This window comes from Berghia stephanieae, chromosome 15 (assembly GCF_034508935.2).
Source record: "Berghia stephanieae isolate SIO BIC M18660-M18661 chromosome 15, UCSD_Bste_1.3, whole genome shotgun sequence".
Taxonomy (NCBI): domain Eukaryota; kingdom Metazoa; phylum Mollusca; class Gastropoda; order Nudibranchia; family Aeolidiidae; genus Berghia; species Berghia stephanieae.
The window spans coordinates 13483096-13505395 of NC_088374.1; the positions used below are offsets into that span (position 1 = coordinate 13483096).

At 38.3% G+C, this 22300-nt stretch overlaps 2 protein-coding genes across 3 annotated transcripts in view; one reads left to right on the forward strand and one right to left on the reverse strand.

Moving 5' to 3' along the window:
- LOC144960846 (atrial natriuretic peptide receptor 1-like) overlaps nucleotides 1-22300 on the forward strand; it is a 169566-nt gene that overhangs the window by 141208 nt on the left and 6058 nt on the right. The gene's annotated exons all lie outside the window — the stretch shown is intronic.
- On the reverse strand, nucleotides 18105-19311 carry LOC144960720 (lactosylceramide 1,3-N-acetyl-beta-D-glucosaminyltransferase A-like). The gene is made up of 3 exons (XM_078894010.1): nucleotides 19108-19311; nucleotides 18517-18779; nucleotides 18105-18336 (listed from the first exon to the last, which is right to left on the reverse strand). The coding sequence occupies exons 1-3, from the start codon at nucleotides 19309-19311 to the stop codon at nucleotides 18105-18107; spliced, it is 699 nt and encodes a 232-aa protein (XP_078750136.1).

Genomic DNA, 22300 nt, shown 5'->3' on the forward strand with positions numbered 1-22300 from the left:
TGTCTTCTACCTCCCTATATATGTTTTCCTGGGTGGGGACCCCGACCTCCCATAGTGGGCAGAGAGGTACATACTGTGTCTTCTACCTCCCTATATCTGTTTTCCTGGGTGGGGACCCCGACCTCCCATAGTGGGCAGGGAGGTACATACTGTGTCTTCTACCTCCCTATATCTGTTTTCCAACTTGCTTTCTGTCTTTGTCTTGGAATGAGATTACTTGGTTTTGTTCTGGCCTTGACCGGATACCGTTGGTGAGAGGAAAACAGTCAAATGTATAGTTAGTTTTGGGAGATGATATTTTTTTCCTTGTAAATCATCTCTCTATTTTGCACTGTATTATGTTTGGTTTACGTATTATATATATACAAACAGTCTTAATTATCTTTCAAATGTTTATAAATAGATCCTTTTATCCTAAAGTTGAGCACTATTATTTCATGGTTTTTGTTTTTATAATTTATAATATATATATATATATATATATATATATATATATATATATATATATATATTATTTGTAAACATTTGAGTGTCTTCCTCTTAGTGAATGCCTGTGTTCGTATCTGGGTGAGACTTTTAGGTGATCTCAAACTAAATACATTGATGCTATGCTCTTGAAATCTACACCAATTCCTTATTTGTACAATTCCCCTTCGTCTTACCCTTGTGTGCTTAAATTGTAATTCTAGAACTTTTTACTATCCCATTTTCTTCCTTTTTACTGGAGCTGATATGACCTAAACGTGTTGCAGGCGCGTAAAACCTTTAAAAACAGAAACAAACAACATAATTAAGTTACAGTGTGTGACATAATCAGTCGGATGGTGAAGATGTTTGAACCAAGATATTGCTGAGTTTAATTAGAAGGTTATTTTTTTTAAGTAGGTTCTAATCATAAATCAAGAAATCAACCCTTTTTATACATCTTCTGGTAATATCAAAGCTTAACTTCACATTTCTAAATGTATATTTTTTACAGCTAGTAAAGTCGAACAAAAAAATGGAAATTTGAGAAAAGTTGTTGGATACCTTTCTCATGCATGTGACCATAACTTCATGAACAATCACCCGATTTTCTTCAAATAAAGATTAAAATTTTCTTGGGAGCATATTCCTTCAGACACTTAATTTATGAATGGGGTTGATTCACGGCTAAGACGCGGTCACGTGATGTCCAAACTGTGTCGGCTGGGTGAGGATCCTGACCTCCCATAGCGGGCAGGGAGGTACATTCTGTGTCTTCTATCCCCTTATATCTATTTTCCAACATGCTTTCTGTCTTTGTCTTGGAATGAGATTACTTGGCTTTGTCATGGCCCTGGCCGGAGTCCGAGCTGGGAGGGATACAGTCAAATGCATAGTTATTTTTTGGGGAGATGATATTTTTTTCCTTGTAAATCATCTCTCTGTTACGTATTATTATCTTTATTTTGAATGTATAATGTTAGCATTTGAATGTGTTCCTCTTTGTTGGATTTTGTGCTTATGTCTGGATGAGACTTGTAGGTGATTTCAAACTAATTACATTGGTGGTATGCTCTTGGAATCTACATCTGATCCCTATATGTTCTCAGTTCCCCTTTGTCTTACTTTCTCTTGGCTGCTTTACTTGTATTTCTAGAACTTTTTACTATCCCATTTTCTTCCTTTTTACTGGCTCTGATATAACCTAAATGTGTTGCAAGCGCCGTAAAACCCTTAAAAACAAACAAACAAACTGTGTCGGCTGACAGTAGTGTGTTTTTCAGTACTGTATGACTGACTATGTAGTAGATACAGTCATCAGTAGCCTCAATTAAACGAAGATCACATTGATTTTTCTAATTAATTATGAATAATGTTATAATCATGACTATTCTAGGGGGATAATTTTTTTAAAAAGTCTTTTGGTTGATGACAACGGATTGACGCCATATGTAGTTACGGTGTAAAAGCAAAAACTTGTTCATGGTCACCTGCAGAAATTGTAAATAAATATTTTTAAACAACAAACATGTAACTATTATGATTTTATAAAGATTTTATTAAAACAGTACACGATTGAGCAGCGATGGCCCCTCAAGGCCGATAAAAATTGATAAAAGACAGAAACGGGGCGCTTAAATGACCTAAATAGTGTCGAAAGCGCCGTTAAACACCTAAAAACAAAACAAAACAAAACAATGGTCACCGATCAGGGACATGCTGTTACCCTACTGAGAGAGAGAGAGAGAGAGAGAGAGAGAGAGAGAGAGAGAGAGAGAGAGAGAGAGAGAGGTCTCAACTTTTTCTATTATGCCATTTGACACACATCTTTCAATTTTTCTATTTTTGCCCTGAGCATGTATGGCGGAAACCGTGCCTTGCAATATCTAGTGTTAGTACCTGTCTTCATTGCCAATTTGACTGTTCTATCATTCAATAAACCATTTTCCCCAAAAGCATGTATGTTATCATTCAACAATATTTCTAACGAGGCATTAGTACTAGTTTCACACTTCACAGAAAATATGGGATTCCAGTCCAGTTTGATGTGTTGAAGCCAGTTCCTGACAAGCAATGATGGTACATCTCCTGGGACAACGACAATCGGGAGTTTCAACTTCTGTCTATTGTAGTCAACTGGTACAACAGTCTCTCCTAACACTGGCACACTACCTCCTGTGTATGTCTTTAAACGCTTTGTTGATTCTGATGGTTGAAGAGTGATGTTTCTTGAACTACACACATCAAAATCGGCCTTGTTCATGACACTTAGTGTAGCGCCAGTGTCAAGCACGAATGTCACTCTGGCGTCATTTACGTCGACTGGAAGCGAAACTGGCTTTGTGTTGACACTACCACAATTTGGTGATCCTGTCATCTCATACAATTGAATTTCTAGGTCATTTGTGGTAGACATGGTGTGTGCGACAGATTCGGAATTGTCAAGCTGCACATCCACGAAATGCTGACGATGACGCTCATTGTGGCCTCCTGTCCGCTTAGGCAAAGGGGTTGGTTTGGACGATCTACACGCCTTTGCAATGTGGCCACCCTTGCTGCACTTGTAGCAGGTTGCTGATTTAAACTTACTTTGCTGGGGTGAATGTGGGCCCAGACAACGATAACAGTTGATAAATCTGTTGTTGGTGTTGTTTTTAGAATCGCAATGGTGATTCTTCGCCGTACGATGATGCGTGACATTTACTGCATGAATCGAAGAATCGGTATGAGCAGCAAGAGTTCAGGCTTTTTTTTAATACCCCAACATTTAAACAAAACAATTCATACATTAAGCCCAGATATGCTGCCCACAAACCACACATATATACCCACATACATACGCTATTCTAGATACAACAAACACACCACCTCTGGAGAACAAGCAGCATCATACACAAAAAACCAACAATACAAAATAAAAACAACATAAAAGAGGATGAGTTCCCAACATTGACAATTATAACCTTAAACATCAGAGGTATGAGACAGAAAATACAAAACATGAAAAATCTAATGAGGAACTACAGACCAGACTTCCTACTGTTACAAGAAACGAACATAGATGACAAATACATACAAGAACGAACACTTTTCGAACTTAGACCAACCGTCGCAAGGTGTGGCTTTGAGCAAGTCACCTTGCTTTAGCTCATTTTGTGATGCTGCACTACGGCTGACGCCTGAGTTATGAAGGTCTTCCATTGCACTGACCCTAAAGGAAAATTTCCCTTAGGGATTAATAAAGAGAACTGTATACTATATATTATTATGGGAAGGGTGTATGCGAATATAAATTGATTTCACGGGCCTGTATCAATTTCCTTATTCGTTTATTTTCCTTCACAGGCTTACAAAAGATGAGCAGATTTCGTGTGGAATCGACGCAGACTTGCCCAGTCCTAGCAGGAAATCGAGTGAAAATTGACGGTTACGATTACGTGCACCACATTTGTTATTTATTTATGAATATGGATACCGGTATCTACACAATTCCCTTTAGCGGGAAATACAATTTCTGTCTCTACAAACAGGAAGCTGGGCAGAATGGAACGACCTGGTTTCTGTGCATGACGAACCCTACGAAGGACGGGTCGAAAAAGAAGATAATTATAACGGTGGACGACGACGACGATTGGCAAGACACACACGATATCCCGAATATGGTTTACTGTCCCGTCTTGGCGCATTGCGACAAGGACAGTCGCGTTTGGATCGAAGCCGACGCGGAAATGGATACAGAAATACGAGCTGGTTTCAGTGGAAAGTTACTGAATCAAATTACCCCTACTGCGAAGGAGTGTTAATGATGTAAATTATTTTAAGTTTCATAGGCAATGTCTGTGTGTGTGTGTGTGAGCGTGTGTGTGTGTGTGAGAGCGTGTGTGTGTCTGTGTATGTGAGTGATTCCTGGGTGCAAGTCCTGCTGTGAACTTCGCCAAGTTGAGTCCTCAAAGAATACACATCTTTTCAACATAAGTTTGGGCTAAAAACTCGTCTTTCAAACATATCATCGATTATAGGGACCCTCATCTTACCTAAAACTTTCAAACCTGGGACTTTAGGAGGGCTTCGTGGAAATGTAAAGTAAAGTAATCTTTTAGAGCCTTTAGGCTTATGGAGCCGGAGTTTATCCCCGTTTCTATAGCGTGAAATGGACAATACCAATTGCTTGCTATCCATTGGATAGGACGCTAATCTATCGCAAAGTACTTTCCGCCAGATCCAACAGACCTACCCTGAGTGGACGGGGAGGGGGGGGGGAGGGGTCAGAAAAATCTCGACAACGTGGAAAATGAAGGTCATTTTAATCGATCAATAGTTGAAGGACGAGTTTCTGGACAAAACTTTATACACGTTGCCTATCCAGAGTGCGGTAGTATAATTTGAATCATCCTTGTCAATGCTGGAATACAAATGCTGCATTGTTGTATATAGAAACGCCTGCGGGTGGTTGGATGGGAGCATCACCCTTGAATCATATACCTATGATGTTCGCATGGGTGTACGATCCGATAGTGATGTCGTTTCTTCTTCTCTTTACTAGCCTATCCTGCTTCTTTGGTTTGGGATTGTATTTTTGACAGGGGATATTTTTTTTCCTGTAAATCCTCTGCCTGTTTGTTCTTGGTTATTTATAATTTAGCTTATGACATCTTTAGGTTATGATTTTGATTGACATTTGTACTATTTTTGTTAGATTGCTTGTTTTTTTTGTTTCAGCGGTCTCTCATATAACCTCAATTGTGTTGGAAGAGACCTAAAGCAACAAACAAACAAAAAAATAGAAACGCCTGCAATGGGAGCACAAAAAGCTGTAATGAAGACATCATCTAACCAGATGAGTCTAAGGCGTTGGTAGGCGTGAAAAAGTAGGCCTGCGGTCTCCACAGAGTATCCCATGAAGCCTCCCAATAAAAACGTGGGTAGGAATCGTAAGGGTACTCTTGAACTGGGATGTGCCATTTGTTCCTTGGGTTTCTTTGAGGTGTTTCCCCCGTTAGCATTTCTCCTAAAAAAAATGTGGGTTTTTGGTTGGATCTTTAGAATGTTCCTGAAGAGCTCGAGTCGCGTTGGGCAAATCTACTCGACAGTCGTCATCCATGCGTATAATAAACAGATTTATTACAGTGTGATACACTCCATCTTAAAAGAAGGGCAGCCTTTTTCGTGATATTTCTGTAAACGTCGATATAATCACATTGAACGATGTCTTTGTGTTCACGTTCTTCGTCTTTGATTTGTTTTTGTATATTTTTGGAATTTAAGTCATTGGGATTAGCAGGTGATCCGATAAAGAACAGCATTTTGGCACGGTTTTTGGGATCTTTTGCAAAAATGGCAGCGCTGTTTTTTCGGACTTTTCGCCTTCTTTCAAAATTCCCTGGCGCTGAGGGAACAGCTATGATGTATTTGACGTCGTTCTCAGTGCAGGCGTTTGGTTGGTTGAGTAAGTAAGGATACGTGTGCGGGTTGATGATTGGCATATCCAGGAGTTTTGAGGTCAGATCCATTTTGTTGTTATTATTATCAATCTGTTTCGATTTGTGATTCCCATTACCACTGTGCTCAAAGCCCGTCAATTTATATGTATTATTATTACGGACGCTATATGTTGTGTTGAATCGGAATGACCAGCTGTCAGTAGAAAGTTGACTCTCATGGAGGTAATATTTTTGGAGGCACCGAAGTATTTTTTGTATGAAAACGTTTTCAAATTTTATTTCCGAGTTTTGACTGGTTAATTTTACTCTCAAGTAGACCAAAGTATTTTGAGCTCCAGCTTGACTGAAGTTGATCTCGCAAGGAGAGTCTTCAAATACAGTGTTCCTTCCTGTTAGCTGTAACATTTTGGATGTGGTAATGTACAATGATGTGGTAATGATGGCAGCAATTAGAGTCAAAATAATCTTGTTTTGTCTTCGCACTCGACTGTATATGAAAGTAATAGCCATTCTGAGGAAATAAAATGAAATGTACTAATCAAGACAATTTCACAGAAACATATATTGTTATTGTCGTCAGTCTTTTTAGTGGAGCCACTAAACCTAAAGTACAGTAGTCCTTCAGAGCCATTAGGAGCTTGGAGCCGAAGTTTATTCCGGTTTCTGTAGCGTGAAAAGGGCAATCAGATTTGCTTGCTACCCTTTGGGTAGAACGCAATATTTTCTTCTACATTTTCTTCTTTTCTTTTCTTCTCATCTTTTCTTACTTTCTTCTTGTTTCTCTCTTCATCTTTTCCTCTCTCCTCTCATACTCTTCTCCTCTCCTCCTCTCTACTCCTTCTCTCTCTCTCTCTCCTTCTTCTCTCTTCTTCTTCTTCTTCTCTTCTTCTTCTTCTTCTTCTTCTTCTTCTTCTTCTTCTTCTTCTTCTTCTTCTTCTTCTCTTCATGCGATTTTGACTGTGGTTACTTAGTTTAACAAATTACCAAACATATTATCTCATTTGTCAATGTGTTTCATTCATCCTGCTTTGTTGATAAGGGGAAACCCAAAACGTCCACATTGTCTGTAATCGTTTATTAAATTGAATCTTACCTTCAATTTGACATTGTTATTTATTTCTTCGCGCTTCGAGCAGCAAAATCTATATTGTCCAATGTGATCTCACTTGTCTTGGGCCTATCAAGTATTTGTTTCACATATCTCCCTCTCTCTCTCTCTCTCTCTCTCTCTCTCTCTCTCTCTTATATATTATATATATATATAATATATATATATAATATATATATATATATATCTCGAAAGATTTTATAAATAACTCCGTTTCTCAAAAGTTGAGCAGTGTCAGTGTATGGTATTTGTTTTTATAATTGTATATATATATATATATATATATATATATATATATATATATTATATATATATATATATATATATGTATGATAAGGGACCCCTTGTAAAGCGCGTTGAGCACGTTTAATGGGTATTGCGCCATATAAAATAATCTCCAGTTTGGGACAATTACTGGGGTTGATCGACAAATAAAAGCAAGAAAAAACGTTTTTCTAGTCTATTCACTAAACTTGTTCAAAGTACTTTATGAAGGGTCCCTAGTCAACAACAATACACCTGTGTGGGGTTGCTGACCTCCCATAGTAGGCAGGGGGTACATACTGTGTCTTCTATCCCCTTATATCTGTTTCCAACATGCTTTCTGTCTTTGTCTTGGAATGAGATTACTTGTTCTTGTCCTGGCCCTGGCCGGAGTCCTAGCTAAGAGGGAAACAGTCAAATGCATAGTAATTGTTTTGGGATATGATATTTTTTCCTTGTAAATCATCTCTCTGTTATGTACTGTTATTGTTATTCTTTTCATTTTTAACATATGATTTGTAAACATTTGAGTGTATTCCTCTTAGTGGGGACCTGTGCTTGTGCCTGGATAAGACTTTTAGGTGATCTCAAACTAAGTACTTTGATAGTGTGCTCTTGGAATCTACATCTGTTTCTTCTTTGAACAAATTCCCCTTTGTTTTACCTTTTCTTGGGTGCTTTAATTGTAATTCTAAAACTTTTTACTATCCCGTTTTCTTCATTTTTACTGGCGCTGATATTCTTAATGTGTTGCAAACGCCGTAAAACCCTTAAAAACAAAACAAACAACAGCAACACGTCAGGCTATAAGTTTACGTTTTATTTGAAAATCAACACATATGAAAGTAACAGCTTCTAAATTGTAGGCATTCAATAGAAAGTGGGCCAAAATAAAAATTCACTGATTCAAACGGGGACAAATTGTACAGACTAGGCAAAAGCAAACAATCGTAATGACGTATGGTAACTTAGTAACTGGTTCTAAACTATCGAAATAATGGCGGACGCCTTTATGAAATACTTCTTGTTTTTGTTTTGTTTTTAAGGGTTTTACGGCGCTTGCAACACATTTAGGTTATATCAGCGCCAGTAAAAAGGAAGAAAATGGGATAGTAAAAATTTCTAGAATTACAATTAAAGCACCCAAGAAAAAGTAAGACAAAGGGGAACTGAGAACAAATAGTGATCAGATGTAGATTCCAGGAGCATACCACCAATGTACTCAGTTTGAAATCACCTATAAGTCTCATCCAGACACAAGCACAAAACCAAACAAAGAGGAATACACTCAAATGCTTACATTATAAATTCAAAATAAAAATAATAATACATAACAGAGAGATGATTTACAAGGAAAAAAATATCATCTCCCAAAACCATAACTATGTATTTGACTGTTTCCCTCCCAGCCAGGATTTCGGCCAGTGCCAGGACAAAACCAAGTAATCTCATTCCGAGACCAAGACAGAAAGCATGTTGGAAAACAGATATAAGGGGATAGAAGACACAGTATGTACCTCCCTGCCCACTATGGGAGGTCAGGATCCCCACCCAGGAGATACTTCTTCGACGAGCATAAAAGTGTATCCAGAGGAGAAAAACATTATAAATCCGATCTTGTTTTGACTTTTATACATTCTCATCACATGATATGAGAAAAAGTTCTAGCCAGCACGAAGCTCAAAAAGTACTGATTTTTTTGTCTGCTGGGCAGACGTGACATCAGACTATTGAATCCTATTTTATATACGTTATAACATGCACAAGATAACAATAATATCGTAAAATTCAACAACTACTAACTACAGGTTATGTGGTCTAGTAGTAAAACACGCTTTTTCTGATCGGAAGGTCTTGGGTTCCAGCCTCGCTTGCTTGGCACATAGTTGAGTCCTTTTTTGTAATTTCGCCTAACAGGCGTCAGGTCTCGATCTACATTTTAAGTGTTGCTTTTGGCTAGGAATCCGGAACCCTTTGTAAAGTGCTTTGAGCACGTTTAATGGATATTGCGCTATATAAAAGCTTAAGCTCAACTACTACAAATTCTAATTTTATTTGATTTCCGCAAACTAGGAGATAATATGAGTAAGTTTAGTGACCATTGCATAAAAGTTATAAGTCCCAGGGAAAACATTTTCCTTATATTAAAGTTGAGCTTTTATATAGGGCAAAATCCACTAAACATGCTAAAATGCTTTACTAGCAGCAACACTTAACCTAAAGAATGAGACATGACGCCTGTTAGGCGATAATACATTTTCCCCGACACAGACAACTTAGTTAATGACCAAGTATTCATTTTACACCTGAGTACGGTGAGAGAATGTGAGAAAAGAGTCATTTCCAAGGACCCAACTATACGTCGAGCGAGCGAGACTCAAACCAAGGACCTTCCGATTCGAAGGCGAGCGTCATTCCACAAGACCACATAACAGCACTAAAGCTGAGTAGAGTAGAATTTAGTTAAAGGAATAGAAAACCCAGATTGTCCATTTGTGACCCAACGTCTCAAAATGGTATTATGTCGGGATGGACCAGATGCTAAAAAGTCAAATTATCGTTAAACTAGTCAAAAATATGAAACGTTGGTATTTAGCACAATAAAATGTGATAATCCTTCTCCTCTATAAAGCAAATAAACTCAACTTAAGCATGATATTTCTGACTATAAATTCCATTTTCAGCATCTTAATCATCCGACTTAATACCGTTTTGAGACAAGGGGTCACATTTAATATTAAGCTCGAATGGAAATATTTGATTTTTAAAAAAATGAGAATGCAGGAAAAACACATGGCTGATTTTGAGATTTTAAATGTTTATAGAGTTATATTCATTTTGAAGTGCCCCGCAACAGCACCCCCAGGCGGCTACCAAATGGTTCATAAGGGGGACAGTGCTTTCGCGGATTGGGTGAAGCGATACAACGTGGAGTTGTAGCCATACAAAACTACTACTAGCATAAACAATTCCGAAAAACTGTATTAGGAGTTATAGATATCGATCAATAATTTTCTTTCCCATGAACAGATTTCGGTGGATTTTTTATGTTATAAATGCCGTTGAGTATGGTACCAGTTATGTAAAATTTAGCTTGGTACCATAAAGTATGTATGTAGTATGTATGTATGGTATGTGTATGTATGTATGTATGTATGTATGTAGTATGTATGTAATGTATGTATGTATGTATGTATGTATGTATGTAGTATGTATGTATGTATGTATGTATGTATGTATGTATGTATGATGTATGGTATGTATGTATGTATGTATGTATGTATGTATGTATGTATGTATGTATGTATGTATGTATGTATGTATGTAGTATGTATGTATGTATAGTATGTATGTATATGTATGTATGTATGTATGTATGTATGAGTATGTAGTATGTATGTATGTATGTGTATGTATGTATGTATGTATGTATGTATGTATGTATGTATGTATGTATGTATGTATGTATGTATGTATGTATGTATGTATGTATGTAGTGTATGTAGTATGTATGTATGTATTGTATGTATGTATGTATGTATGTTGTAGTGTATGTATGTATGTATGTAGTATGTATGTAGTATGTTATGTATGTATGTATGTATGTATGTATGTATGTATGTATGTATGTTTATGTATGTATGTATGTATGTATGTATGTATGTATGTATGTATGTGATGTATGTATGTATGTATGTATGTATGTGTATGTATGTATGAGTAGGTAGGTAGGTAGGTAGGTAGGTAGGTAGGTAGGTAGGTAGGTAGGTAGGTAGGTAGGTAGGTATGGTGTAGGTGGTAGGTAGGTAGGTAGGTAGGTAGGTAGTAGGTAGGTAGGTAGGTAGGTAGGTAGGTAGGTAGGTAGGTAGGTAGGTAGGTAGGTAGGTAGGTAGGTAGGTAGGTAGGTAGGTAGGTGGTAGGTAGGTAGGTAGGTAGGTAGGTAGGTAGGTAGTGGTAGGTAGGTAGGTAGGTAGGTAGTGTAGGTAGGTAGGTAGGTAGGTAGGTAGGTAGGTATAGGTAGGTAGGTAGGTATGGTAGGTAGGTAGGTAGGTAGGTAGGTAGGTAGGTAGGTAGGTAGGTAGGTAGGTAGGTAGTAGGTAGGTAGGTAGGTAGAGGTTAGGTAGGTGGTAGGTAGGTAGGTAGGTAGGTTAGGTAGGTAGGTAGGTAGGTAGTAGGTAGGTAGGTAGGTAGGTAGGGTATGAGGAGGTAGGTAGTGTAGGTAGGTAGGTAGGTAGTGTAGGTTAGGTAGGTAGGTAGGTGGTAGGTAGGTAGGTAGGTAGGTAGGTAGGTGTAGGTAGGTAGGTAGGTAGGTGGTAGGTAGGTAGGTAGGTAGGTAGGTAGGTAGGTAGGTAGGTAGGTAGGTAGGGTAGGTAGGTAGGTAGGTAGGTAGGTAGGTAGGTAGGTAGGTAGGATGTAGAGTTAGGTATGTAGGTAGGGTAGGTAGAGTGTAGGTAGGTGGTAGGTAGGTAGGTAGGTAGGTAGGTAGGTTAGGTAGGTAGGTAGGTTAGGTAGGTAGGTTAGGTAGAGTAGGTAGGTGGTAGGTTAGGTAGGTAGGTAGGTAGGTAGGTAGGTAGGTGGTAGGTATGGTAGGTAGGTATGGTAGTAGGTAGGTAGGTATGGTAGTGTAGTTGTAGGTAGGTAGGTAGGTAGGTAGGTAGGTAGGTAGGTAGGTAGGTTAGGTAGGTAGGTAGGTAGGTAGGTAGGTTAGGTAGGTAGGTAGGTAGTGTAGGTATGGTAGGTAGGTAGTGTAGGTAGGTAGGTAGGTAGGTAGGTAGGTATGGTAGGTGTAGGTAGTAGGTAGGTAGGTAGGTAGGTGGAGGTATGTTGTAGGTAGTGGTAGGTAGGTAGGTAGGTGGTAGGTAGGTAGGTAGGTAGTATGTAGGTAGGTAGGTAGGTAGGTAGTTGGTAGGTAGGTAGGTAGGTAGGTTAGGTAGGTAGGTAGGTAGGTAGTAGGTGTAGGTAGGTATGGTAGAGTGTAGGTAGGTAGGTAGGTAGGTAGGTAGGTAGGTAGGTAGGTAGGTAGGTAGTAGGTAGGTAGGTAGGTAGGTAGGTAGGTAGGTAGGTAGGTAGGTAGGTAGGTAGGTAGGTAGGTGTAGTAGGTAGGTAGTAGTAGGTAGGTAGGTAGGTAGGTAGGTAGGTAGGTAGTTGTAGGTATGGTAGTGTATGGTAGTGGAGGTAGGTAGGTATGGTAGGTAGTGTGGGTAGGTAGGTAGTGGTAAGGTAGGTAGGTAGGTAGGTATAGGTAGGTAGGTAGTGTAGTGGTAGGTAGGTAGGTTTGGTAGGTAGTAGTAGGAGTAGGTAGGTAGTGTAGGTAGGTAGGTAGGTAGGTAGGTAGGTAGGTATAGGTAGTAGTAGGTAGGTAGAGTAGTATGGTAGGTAGGTGTAGGTAGGTAGTGGTAGGTAGTAGGTAGGTAGGTAGGTAGTGTAGGTAGGTAGTGTAGTAGTAGGTAGGTAGGTATGGTAGGTAGGTAGGTAGGTAGGTAGGTATGGTAGGTAGGTAGGTAGGTAGGTAGGTGGGTATGGTAGGTATGGTATGGTGGTAGTGTAGGTAGGTATGGTAGGTAGGTAGGTAGGTAGTTGGTAGGTAGGTAGGTAGGTAGGTTAGGTAGGTAGGTAGAGTAGGTAGGTAGGTTAGGTAGGTAGGTAGGTGGTTTAGGTAGGTATGGTAGGTAGGTAGGTAGTAGGTAGTAGGTAGGTATGTATGTATGTAGTATGTATGTATGTAAGTATGTAAGTATGTAAGTATGTAAGTATGTAAGTATGTAAGTAAGTAAGTAAGTAAGTATGTAAGTAAGTAAGTAAGTATGTATGTATGTATGTATGTATGTATGTATGTACGATCTGTTCAATTCAAAGGCAGATGATGTGAGTGGCACGTTTGATTAATCAATGTACAGATCTGTGTGACTTTGTTTACATGGCCTCGTTTTACTAATGGGTGAGCTTGAACGGTTCATTTGCATAATTCTGGTTGGGGCCCCCGACCTCCCATAGAGGGCAGGGAGGTACATAATGTGTCTTCTACCTCCCTATATCTGTTTTCCTGGGTGGGGCCCCCGACCTCCCATAGTGGGCAGGGAGGTACATACTGTGTCTTCTACCTCCCTATATCTGTTTTCCAACTTGCTTTCTGTCTTTGTCTTGGAATGAGATTACTTGGTTTTGTTCTGGCCTTGACCGGATACGGTTGGTGAGAGGAAAACAGTCAAATGTATAGTTAGTTTTGGGAGATGATATTTTTTTCCTTGTAAATCATCTCTCTATTTTGCACTGTATTATGTTTGGTTTACGTATTATATATATATAGATACAAACAATCTTAATTATCTTTCAAATGTTTATAAATAGATCCTTTTATCCTAAAGTTGAGCACTATTATTTCATGGTTTTTGTTTTTATAATTTATATATATAGTATATATATATATATATATATATATATATTATATATATATATATATATATATATATTATATATATATTATTTGTAAACATTTGAGTGTCTTCCTCTTAGTGAATGCCTGTGTTCGTATCTGGGTGAGACTTTTAGGTGATCTCAAACTAAGTACATTGATGCTATGCTCTTGAAATCTACACCAATTCCTTATTTGTACAATTCCCCTTGGTCTTACCCTTGTTTGCTTAAATTGTAATTCTAGAACTTTTTACTATCCCATTTTCTTCCTTTTTACTGGAGCTGATATGACCTAAACGTGTTGCAGGCGCGTAAAACCTTTAAAAACAAAAACAAACAACATAATTAAGTTACAGTGTGTGACATAATCAGTCGGATGGTGAAAATGTTTGAACCAAGATATTGCTGAGTTTAATTAGAAGGTTATTTTTTTAAAGTAGGTTCTAATCATAAATCAAGAAATCAACCCTTTTTATACATCTTCAGGTAATATCAAAGCTTAACTTCACATTACTAAATATATATTTTTTACAGCTAGTAAAAAAATGGAAATTTGAGAAAAGTTGTTGGATACCTTTCTCATACATGTGACCATAACTTCATGAATAATCACCCGATTTTCTTCAAATAAAGATTAAAATTTTCTTGGGAGCATATTCCTTCAGACACTTAATTTATGAATGGGGTTGATTCACGGCTAAGACGCGGTCACGTGATGTCCAAACTGTGTCGGCTGGGTGAGGATCCTGACCTCCCATAGCGGGCAGGGAGGTACATTCTGTGTCTTCTATCCCCTTATATCTATTTTCCAACATGCTTTCTGTCTTTGTCTTGGAATGAGATTACTTGGCTTTGTCATGGCCCTGGCCGGAGTCCGAGCTGGGAGGGATACAGTCAAATGCATAGTTATTTTTTGGGGAGATGATATTTTTTTCCTTGTAAATCATCTCTCTGTTACGTATTATTATCTTTATTTTGAATGTATAATGTTAGCATTTGAATGTGTTCCTCTTTGTTGGATTTTGTGCTTATGTCTGGATGAGACTTGTAGGTGATTTCAAACTAATTACATTGGTGGTATGCTCTTGGAATCTACATCTGATCCCTATATGTTCTCAGTTCCCCTTTGTCTTACTTTCTCTTGGCTGCTTTACTTGTATTTCTAGAACTTTTTACTATCCCATTTTCTTCCTTTTTACTGGCTCTGATATAACCTAAATGTGTTGCAAGCGCCGTAAAACCCTTAAAAACAAACAAACAAACTGTGTCGGCTGACAGTAGTGTGTTTTTCAGTACTGTATGACTGACTATGTAGTAGATACAGTCATCAGTAGCCTCAATTAAACGAAGATCACATTGATTTTTCTAATTAATTATGAATAATGTTATAATCATGACTATTCTAGGGGGATAATTTTTTTAAAAAGTCTTTTGGTTGATGACAACGGATTGACGCCATATGTAGTTACGGTGTAAAAGCAAAAACTTGTTCATGGTCACCTGCAGAAATTGTAAATAAATATTTTTAAACAACAAACATGTAACTATTATGATTTTATAAAGATTTTATTAAAACAGTACACGATTGAGCAGCGATGGCCCCTCAAGGCCGATAAAAATTGATAAAAGACAGAAACGGGGCGCTTAAATGACCTAAATAGTGTCGAAAGCGCCGTTAAACACCTAAAAACAAAACAAAACAAAACAATGGTCACCGATCAGGGACATGCTGTTACCCCACTGAGAGAGAGAGAGAGAGAGAGAGAGAGAGGAGAGAGAGGAGAGAGAGAGAGGAGAGAGAGTCTCAACTTTTTCTATTATGCCATTTGACACAAATCTTTCAATTTTTCTATTTTTGCCCTGAGCATGTATGGCGGAAACCGTGCCTTGCAATATCTAGTGTTAGTACCTGTCTTCATTGCCAATTTGACTGTTCTATCATTCAATAAACCATTTTCCCCAAAAGCATGTATGTTATCATTCAACAATATTTCTAACGAGGCATTAGTACTAGTTTCACACTTCACAGAAAATATGGGATTCCAGTCCAGTTTGATGTGTTGAAGCCAGTTCCTGACAAGCAATGATGGTACATCTCCTGGGACAACGACAATCGGGAGTTTCAACTTCTGTCTATTGTAGTCAACTGGTACAACAGTCTCTCCTAACACTGGCACACTACTCCTGTGTATGTCTTTAAACGCTTTGTTGATTCTGATGGTTGAAGAGTGATGTTTCTTGAACTACACACATCAAAATCGGCCTTGTTCATGACACTTAGTGTAGCGCCAGTGTCAAGCACGAATGTCACTCTGGCGTCATTTACGTCGACTGGAAGCGAAACTGGCTTTGTGTTGACACTACCACAATTTGGTGATCCTGTCATCTCATACAATTGAATTTCTAGGTCATTGTGGTAGACATGGTGTGTGCGACAGATTCGGAATTGTCAAGCTGCACATCCACGAAATGCTGACGATGACGCTCATTGTGGCCTCCTGTCCGCTTAGGCAAAGGGGTTGGTTTGGACGATCTACACGCCTTTGCAATGTGGCCACCCTTGCTGCACTTGTAGCAGGTTGCTGATTTAAACTTACTTTGCTGGGGTGAATGTGGGCCCAGACAACGATAACAGTTGATAAATCTGTTGTTGGTGTTGTTTTTAGAATCGCAATGGTGATTCTTCGCCGTACGATGATGCGTGACATTTACTGCATGAATCGAAGAATCGGTATGAGCAGCAAGAGTTCGGGCTTTTTTTTAATACCCAACATTTAAACAAAACAATTCATACATTAAGCCCAGATATGCTGCCCACAAACCACACATATATACCCACATACATACGCTATTCTAGATACAACAAACACACCACCTCTGGAGAACAAGCAGCATCATACACAAAAAAACAAACAATACAAAATAAAAACAACATAAAAAGAGGATGAGTTCCCAACATTGACAATTATAACCTTAAACATCAGAGGTATGAGACAGAAAATACAAAACATGAAAAATCTAATGAGGAACTACAGACCAGACTTCCTACTGTTACAAGAAACGAACATAGATGACAAATACATACAAGAACGAACACTTTTCGAACTTAGACCAACCGTCGCAAGGTGTGGCTTTGAGCAAGTCACCTTGCTTTAGCTCATTTTGTGATGCTGCACTACGGCTGACGCCTGAGTTATGAAGGTCTTCCATTGCACTGACCCTAAAGGAAAATTTCCCCTTAGGGATTAATAAAGAGAACTGTATACTATATATTATTATGGGAAGGGTGTATGCGAATATAAATTGATTTCACGGGCCTGTATCAATTTCCTTATTCGTTTATTTTCCTTCACAGGTCTTACAAAAGATGAGCAGATTTCGTGTGGAATCGACGCAGACTTGCCCAGTCCTAGCAGGAAATCGAGTGAAAATTGACGGTTACGATTACGTGCACCACATTTGTTATTTATTTATGAATATGGATACCGGTATCTACACAATTCCCTTTAGCGGGAAATACAATTTCTGTCTCTACAAACAGGAAGCTGGGCAGAATGGAACGACATGGTTTCTGTGCATGACGAACCCTACGAAGGACGGGTCGAAAAAGAAGATAATTATAACGGTGGACGACGACGACGATTGGCAAGACACACACGATATCCCGAATATGGTTTACTGTCCCGTCTTGGCGCATTGCGACAAGGACAGTCGCGTTTGGATCGAAGCCGACGCGGAAATGGATACAGAAATACGAGCTGGTTTCAGTGGAAAGTTACTGAATCAAATTACCCCTACTGCGAAGGAGTGTTAATGATGTAAATTATTTTAAGTTTCATAGGCAATGTCTGTGTGTGTGTGTGTGTGAGCGTGTGTGTGTGTGTGTGAGAACGTGTGTGTGTCTGTGTATGTGAGTGATTCCTGGGTGCAAGTCCTGCTGTGGACTTCGCCAAGTTGAGTCCTCAAAGAATACACATCTTTTCAAATAAGTTTGGGCTGAAAACTCGTCTTTCAAACATATCATCGATTATAGGGACCCTCATCTTACCTAAAACTTTCAAACCTGGGACTTTAGGAGGGCTTCGTGGAAATGTAAAGTAAAGTAATCTTTTAGAGCCTTTAGGCTTATGGAGCCGGAGTTTATCCCCGTTTCTATAGCGTGAAACGGACAATACCAATCGCTTGCTATCCATTGGATAGGACGCTAATCTATCGCAAAGTACTTTCCGCCAGATCCAACAGACCTACCCTGAGTGGACGGGGAGGGGTGGGGGGGAGGGGTCAGAAAAAATCTCGACAACGTGGAAATGAAGGTCATTTTAATCGATCAATAGTTGAAGGACGAGTTTCTGGACAAAACTTTATACACGTTGCCTATCCAGAGTGCGGTAGTATAATTTGAATCATCCTTGTCAATGCTGGAATACAAATGCTGCATTGTGGTATATAGAAACGCCTGCAATGGGAGCACAAAAAGCTGTAATGAAGACATCATCTAACCAGATGAGTCTAAGGCGTTGGTAGGCGTGAAAAAGTAGGCCTGCGGTCTCCACAGAGTATCCCATGAAGCCTCCCAATAAAAACGGTGGGTAGGAATCGTAAGGGTACTCTTGAACTGGGATGTGCCATTTGTTCCTTGGGTTTCTTTGAGGTGTTTCCCCCGTTAGCATTTCTCCTAAAATAAAATGTGGGTTTTTGGTTGGATCTTTAGAATGTTCCTGAAGAGCTCGAGTCGCGTTGGGCAAATCTACTCGACAGTCGTCATCCATGCGTATAATAAACAGATTTATTACAGTGTGATACACTCCATTTTAAAAGAAGGGCAGCTTTTTCGTGATATTTCTGTAAACGTCGATATAATCACATTGAACGATGTCTTTGTGTTCACGTTCTTCGTCTTTGATTTGTTTTTGTATATTTTTGGAATTTAAGTCATTGGGATTAGCAGGTGATCCGATAAAGAACAGCATTTTGGCACGGTTTTTGGGATCTTTTGCAAAAAGGGCAGCGCTGTTTTTTCGGACTTTTCGCCTTCTTTCAAAATTCCCTGGCGCTGAGGGAACAGCTATGATGTATTTGACGTCGTTCTCAGTGCAGGGCGTTTGGTTGGTTGAGTAAGTAAGGATACGTGTGCGGGTTGATGATTGGCATATCCAGGAGTTTTGAGGTCAGATCCATTTTGTTGTTATTATTATCAATCTGTTTCGATTTGTGATTCCCATTACCACTGTGCTCAAAGCCCGTCAATTTATATGTATTATTATTACGGACGCTATATGTTGTGTTGAATAAGAATGACCAGCTGTCAGTAGAAAGTTGACTCTCATGGAGGTAATATTTTTGGAGGCACCGAAATATTTTTTGTATGAAAACGTCTTCAAATTTTATTTCCGAGTTTTGACTGGTTAATTTTACTTTCAAGTAGTCCAAAGTATTTTGAGCTCCAGCTTGACTGAAGTTGATCTCGCAAGGAGAGTCTTCAAATACAGTGTTCCTTCCTGTTAGCTGTAACATTTTGGATGTGGTAATGTACAATGATGTGGTAATGATGGCAGCAATTAGAGTCAAAATAATCTTGTTTTGTCTTCGCACTCGACTGTATATGAAAGTAATAGCCATTCTGAGGAAATAAAATGAAATGTACTAATCAAGACAATTTCACAGAACATATATTGTTATTGTCGTCAGTCTTTTTAGTGGAGCCACTAAACCTAAAGTACAGTAGTCCTTCAGAGCCATTAGGAGCTTGGAGCCGAAGTTTATTCCGGTTTCTGTAGCGTGAAAAGGGCAATCAGATTTGCTTGCTACCCTTTGGGTAGAACGCAATATTTTCTTCTACATTTTCTTCTTCTTCTTTTCTTCTCCATCTTTTCTTCTACTTCTTTTCTTCTTCGTCTTTTCCTCTTCCTACTCCTCATACTCCTTCTCCTCCTCCTCCTCATACTCCTTCTCCTCCTCCTCCTCCTCCTCATACTCCTTCTCCTCCTCCTCTTCTTTTTCTTCTTCTTCTTCTTCTTCTTCTTCTTCTTCTTCTTCTTCTTCTTCTTCTTCTTCTTCTTCTTCTTCTTCTTCATGCGATTTTGACTGTGGTTACTTAGTTTAACAAATTACCAAACATATTATCTCATTTGTCAATGTGTTTCATTCATCCTGCTTTGTTGATAAGGGGAAACCCAAAACGTCCACATTGTCTGTAATCGTTTATTAAATTGAATCTTACCTTCAATTTGACATTGTTATTTATTTCTTCGAGCTTCGAGCAGCAAAATCTATATTGTCCAATGTGATCTCACTTGTCTTGGGCCTATCAAGTATTTGTTTCACATATCTCCCTCTCTCTCTCTCTCTCTCTCTCCTCTCTCTCTATATATATATATATATATATTATATATATATATATATATATATATATATATATATATATATATATATCTCGAAAGATTTTATAAATAACTCCGTTTCTCAAAAGTTGAGCAGTGTCAGTGTATGGTATTTGTTTTTATAATTGTATATTATTATATATATATATATATATATATATATTATATATATATATATATATATATATTATATATATATATATATGTATGATAAGGGACCCCTTGTAAAGCGCGTTGAGCACGTTTAATGGGTATTGCGCCATATAAAATAATCTCCAGTTTGGGACAATTACTGGGGTTGATCGACAAATAAAAGCAAGAAAAAACGTTTTTCTAGTCTATTCACTAAACTTGTTCAAAGTACTTTATGAAGGGTCCCTAGTCAACAACAATACACCTGTGTGGGGTTGCTGACCTCCCATAGTGGGCAGGGGGGTACATACTGTGTCTTCTATCCCCTTATATCTGTTTCCAACATGCTTTCTGTCTTTGTCTTGGAATGAGATTACTTGTTCTTGTCCTGGCCCTGGCCGGAGTCCTAGCTAAGAGGGAAACAGTCAAATGCATAGTAATTGTTTTGGGATATGATATTTTTTCCTTGTAAATCATCTCTCTGTTATGTACTGTTATTGTTATTCTTTTCATTTTTAACATATGATTTGTAAACATTTGAGTGTATTCCTCTTAGTGGGGACCTGTGCTTGTGCCTGGATAAGACTTTTAGGTGATCTCAAACTAAGTACTTTGATAGTGTGCTCTTGGAATCTACATCTGTTTCTTCTTTGAACAAATTCCCCTTTGTTTTACCTTTTCTTGGGTGCTTTAATTGTAATTCTAAAACTTTTTACTATCCGTTTTCTTCATTTTTACTGGCGCTGATATTCTTAATGTGTTGCAAACGCCGTAAAACTCTTAAAAACAAAACAAAACAACAGCAACACGTCAGGCTATAAGTTTACGTTTTATTTGAAAATCAACACATATGAAAGTAACAGCTTCTAAATTGTAGGCATTCAATAGAAAGTGGGCCAAAATAAAAATTCACTGATTCAAACGGGGACAAATTGTACAGACTAGGCAAAAGCAAACAATCGTAATGACGTATGGTAACTTAGTAACTGGTTCTAAAACTATCGAAATAATGGCGGACGCCTTTATGAAATACTTCTTGTTTTTGTTTTGTTTTTAGGGTTTTACGGCGCTTGCAACACATTTAGGTTATATCAGCGCCAGTAAAAAGGAAGAAAATGGGATAGTAAAAATTTCTAGAATTACAATTAAAGCACCAAGAAAAAGTAAGACAAAGGGGAACTGAGAACAATAGTGATCAGATGTAGATTCAGGAGCATACACCAATGTACTCAGTTTGAAATCACCTATAAGTCTCATCCAGACACAAGCACAAAACCAAACAAAGAGGAATTAACTCAAATGCTTACATTATAAATTCAAAATAAAAAATAATAATACATAACAGAGAGATGATTTACAAGGAAAAAAAATATCATCTCCCAAAACAATAACTATGTATTTGACTGTTTCCCTCCAGCCAGGATTTCGGCCAGTGCCAGGACAAAACCAAGTAATCTCATTCCGAGACCAAGCAGAAAGCATGTTGGAAAACAGATATAAGGGGATAGAAGACACAGTATGTACCTCCCTGCCCACTATGGGAGGTCAGGATCCCCACCCAGGAGATACTTCTTCGACGAGCATAAAAGTGTATCCAGAGGAGAAAAACATTATAAATCCGATATTGTTTTGACTTTTATACATTCTCATCACATGATATGAGAAAAAGTTCTAGCCAGCACGAAGCTCAAAAAGTACTGATTTTTTTGTCTGCTGGGCAGACGTGACATCAGACTATTGAATCCTATTTTATATACGTTATAAACATGCACAAGATAACAATAATATCGTAAAATTCAACAACTACTAACTACAGGTTATGTGGTCTAGTAGTAAAACACGCTTTTTCTGATCGGAAGGTCTTGGGTTCCAGCCTCGCTTGCTTGGCACATAGTTGAGTCCTTTTTTGTAATTTCGCCTAACAGGCGTCAGGTCTCGATCTACATTTTAAGTGTTGCTTTTGGCTAGGAATCCGGAACCCTTTGTAAAGTGCTTTGAGCACGTTTAATGGATATTGCGCTATATAAAAGCTTAAGCTCAACTACTACAAATTCTAATTTTATTTGATTTCCGCAAACTAGGAGATATATGAGTAA

What these genes read in the sequence shown, in the direction of transcription:
- LOC144960720 (XM_078894010.1), bottom strand. Translation starts at nt 19,311, where the DNA reads ATGGCTATTACTTTCATATACAGTCGAGTGCGAAGACAAAACAAGATT. An exon ending in ATACTTTGGACTACTTGAAA is followed by an intron (nt 18,780 to 19,107) that starts GTAAAATTAACC and finishes CCCTGCACTGAG; the next exon opens with AACGACGTCAAATACATCAT. An exon ending in AGAAATATCACGAAAAAGCT is followed by an intron (nt 18,337 to 18,516) that starts GCCCTTCTTTTA and finishes AACACCTCAAAG; the next exon opens with AAACCCAAGGAACAAATGGC.